Here is a 2,636-nt window from a genome sequence, read left to right on the forward strand (position 1 = left end):
CGACCAAAGCCTTGCGAGTGGATTCGGTAGACGGAAACTGAAAGAAGCCTGTTGTATATATGTATGTGTGTGTATATGTTTGTGTGTCTGTGTTTGTCCCCCCCAACATCGTTTGACAACCGATGCTGGTGTGTTTACGTCCCCGTAACTTAGCGGTTCGGAAAAAGAGAACGATAGAATAAGTATTAGGCTTAGAAAGAATAAGTCCTGGGGTCGATTTGCTCGACTAAAGGCGGTGCTCCAGCATGGCCGCAGTCAAATGACTGAAACAGGTAAAAGAGTAAAAGAATAAAGAGAATTAAAAGCAACAATGTTGACAACGGGTTTGTTGACTAATGTTGGATTCTTTGACAGAGCGCCGAACAACCTGCAGTCACCACACCCAACCCTGCCTCCTCTGCTGTGGATAACAATTTAGATGACGATGATATTTTCGATGACCTTGATGATGAGATGTTGTCTGGCGCCATTGGACCTGACATTCCTTCGGTAGATGCTGGAGAGCAGAGCGATAACGAGTTTACTGCTAAACTCAATCCTGAAGCCATATTTGATGATGACGCATTGAAAGGTAAGACGAACGTTGTCTTGTGTGCCTTTTCTTCACAATCTTCATTATTATGGTTCTTTGCTTCCGTCGTTTCCTGCCATTATCTTCATCACCACAACTGCCATCGTTGTTGTCATAAGTACCACTATTATCAACATCTCCGCTATCATTATCAATACAATCATTATCGTCAGCAGCAAAGCCGTTATAATCTCCATCATCATCACCAATACCAGCATTGTTGTCATAAGCACCGACAGCCTCACTGGTCGCCACTATCTTCATCTCTGCTACCATTGTCATCAGTGCCACCATCATCATCATCATCCTTATTGTCGTAATCATTATCATTATCACTTGTACCATTGTTGTCATGAGAACTGCAATCACCACAACCTTTACTACCACCACCACCATTATTACCATCATCACCATCACCACTATCATTGTCATCATCATCATCATTATTATCATCATCACTACCATGGACCCCGTCACTGCTAGCACCACTACTGCCTTGACCATCCAAAAGGATGAAAGGCAAAGTCGACCTTGGGGGAATACTAATAATTATCATTATTACTAACATTATTATTATTATTAATTGCGGTGAACTTCAGTAAAAATTTATTTGTTTTTTTACGCCTATTTCCATACTAGCATGGGTTAAACAAATATGCTATTGAAGCATTTGTTTTATTATGGCCAAATGCTCTTCCTGGTGCTAACCCATATCTGTTTTGCAAATAAAGGATCTCTTATTCCACACAGCTTTGAAAGCACAAAAGGATCATCATCATCATCATCATCATCATCATCATTTAATGTCTGTTCACCTTCCTGGCACTTGTGCTGCAGCTTCGCGTTCCTGGCACTTTTGCCGGTGGCACATGACAAGTCATTCGAGTGAGATCGTTGTCAGTGCCGCTGGACTGGTTCCTGTGCAGGTGGTACGTAAGATACACCATTTTGAGCATGGCCGTTGCCAGTACCGCCAGACTGGCCCTCGTGCCGGTGGCACGTAAAAAGCACCCACTACACTCTTGGAGTGGTTGGTGTAAGGAAGGGCATCCAGCTGTAGAAACTTTGCCAGATCAGATTGGAGCCTGGTGCAGCCATCTGGTTTGCCAGTCCTCAGTCAAATCGTCCAACCCATGCTAGCATGGAAAGTGGACGTTAAACGATGATGATGAATAATCTTACAATAGGCACAAGGCCTGAAATTTGTAGGAGAGATGGAGTTGATGTAATTAAGTCCAGTACATAACCGGTACTTATTTTCTCGACCCCACCAAAAGGATGAAAGGCAAAGTTGACCTCGGTGGAATTTGAATTCAGAACATAAAGATGGATGAAATGCCGCTAAGCATTATGCCCAGTGTGCTAATGAGTTTGCCAGTCCACTGCCTTAATAATAATAATAATATTAAGAGTTATATAAATATTCCTTGCGGAATTTATTGATCACTAATAACTTAATCGTCTTTTAGATGGAGCTTCAAACATGTCCGATGGAGAAAGTACCACAACTGACCAACCTCTGAAACCGACCGCTGCTGTTCCATATAACGAACCAAAAATACTTGTTCAAAAGCCTTTCCAACCTGGTTCTACACCTGACCATCTTTCTCAAAGATTTATGGTAAGTTGTAGCCACGGTGAGATTGTGCATCAAATATGTAACATTTATTTGATGATAAACTGTCTAAAGCACAAATCTGTTACTTAAAATGTTCCCTACTGTATTAGCTTAGTTGCTTACTGCTATACATGCATACATATATCTATATCTGTCTGTCTGTCTGTCTATGTATGTATGTATGTATATATATGTATGTATATGTATGTATGTATATGTATGTATATATATATGTATATATATATATGTATGTATATATGTATATTTATGTATGTATGTATGTATATATATATATGTATGTATGTATATATATGTATATATGTATGTATGTATATATATATATATATGTATGTATATATATATATATATGTATATATATATGTATGTATGTATATATATATATATATATGTATGTATATATATATATATATGTATATATATATGTAT

At 38.6% G+C, this 2,636-nt stretch overlaps 1 protein-coding gene across 1 annotated transcript in view; it reads left to right on the forward strand.

The window, feature by feature from the left end:
- LOC106867383 (WD repeat and HMG-box DNA-binding protein 1) overlaps positions 1 to 2,636 on the forward strand; it is a 38,985-nt gene that overhangs the window by 15,531 nt on the left and 20,818 nt on the right. The window contains exons 11-12 of the mRNA XM_052971559.1: positions 355 to 571; positions 2,041 to 2,192. Of these exons, the coding sequence (XP_052827519.1) occupies positions 355 to 571; positions 2,041 to 2,192 (369 nt within the window). The remainder of the gene's footprint in view (positions 1 to 354; positions 572 to 2,040; positions 2,193 to 2,636) is intronic.

Source organism: Octopus bimaculoides, chromosome 11, assembly GCF_001194135.2.
Source record: "Octopus bimaculoides isolate UCB-OBI-ISO-001 chromosome 11, ASM119413v2, whole genome shotgun sequence".
In the NCBI taxonomy this organism is placed as follows: domain Eukaryota; kingdom Metazoa; phylum Mollusca; class Cephalopoda; order Octopoda; family Octopodidae; genus Octopus; species Octopus bimaculoides.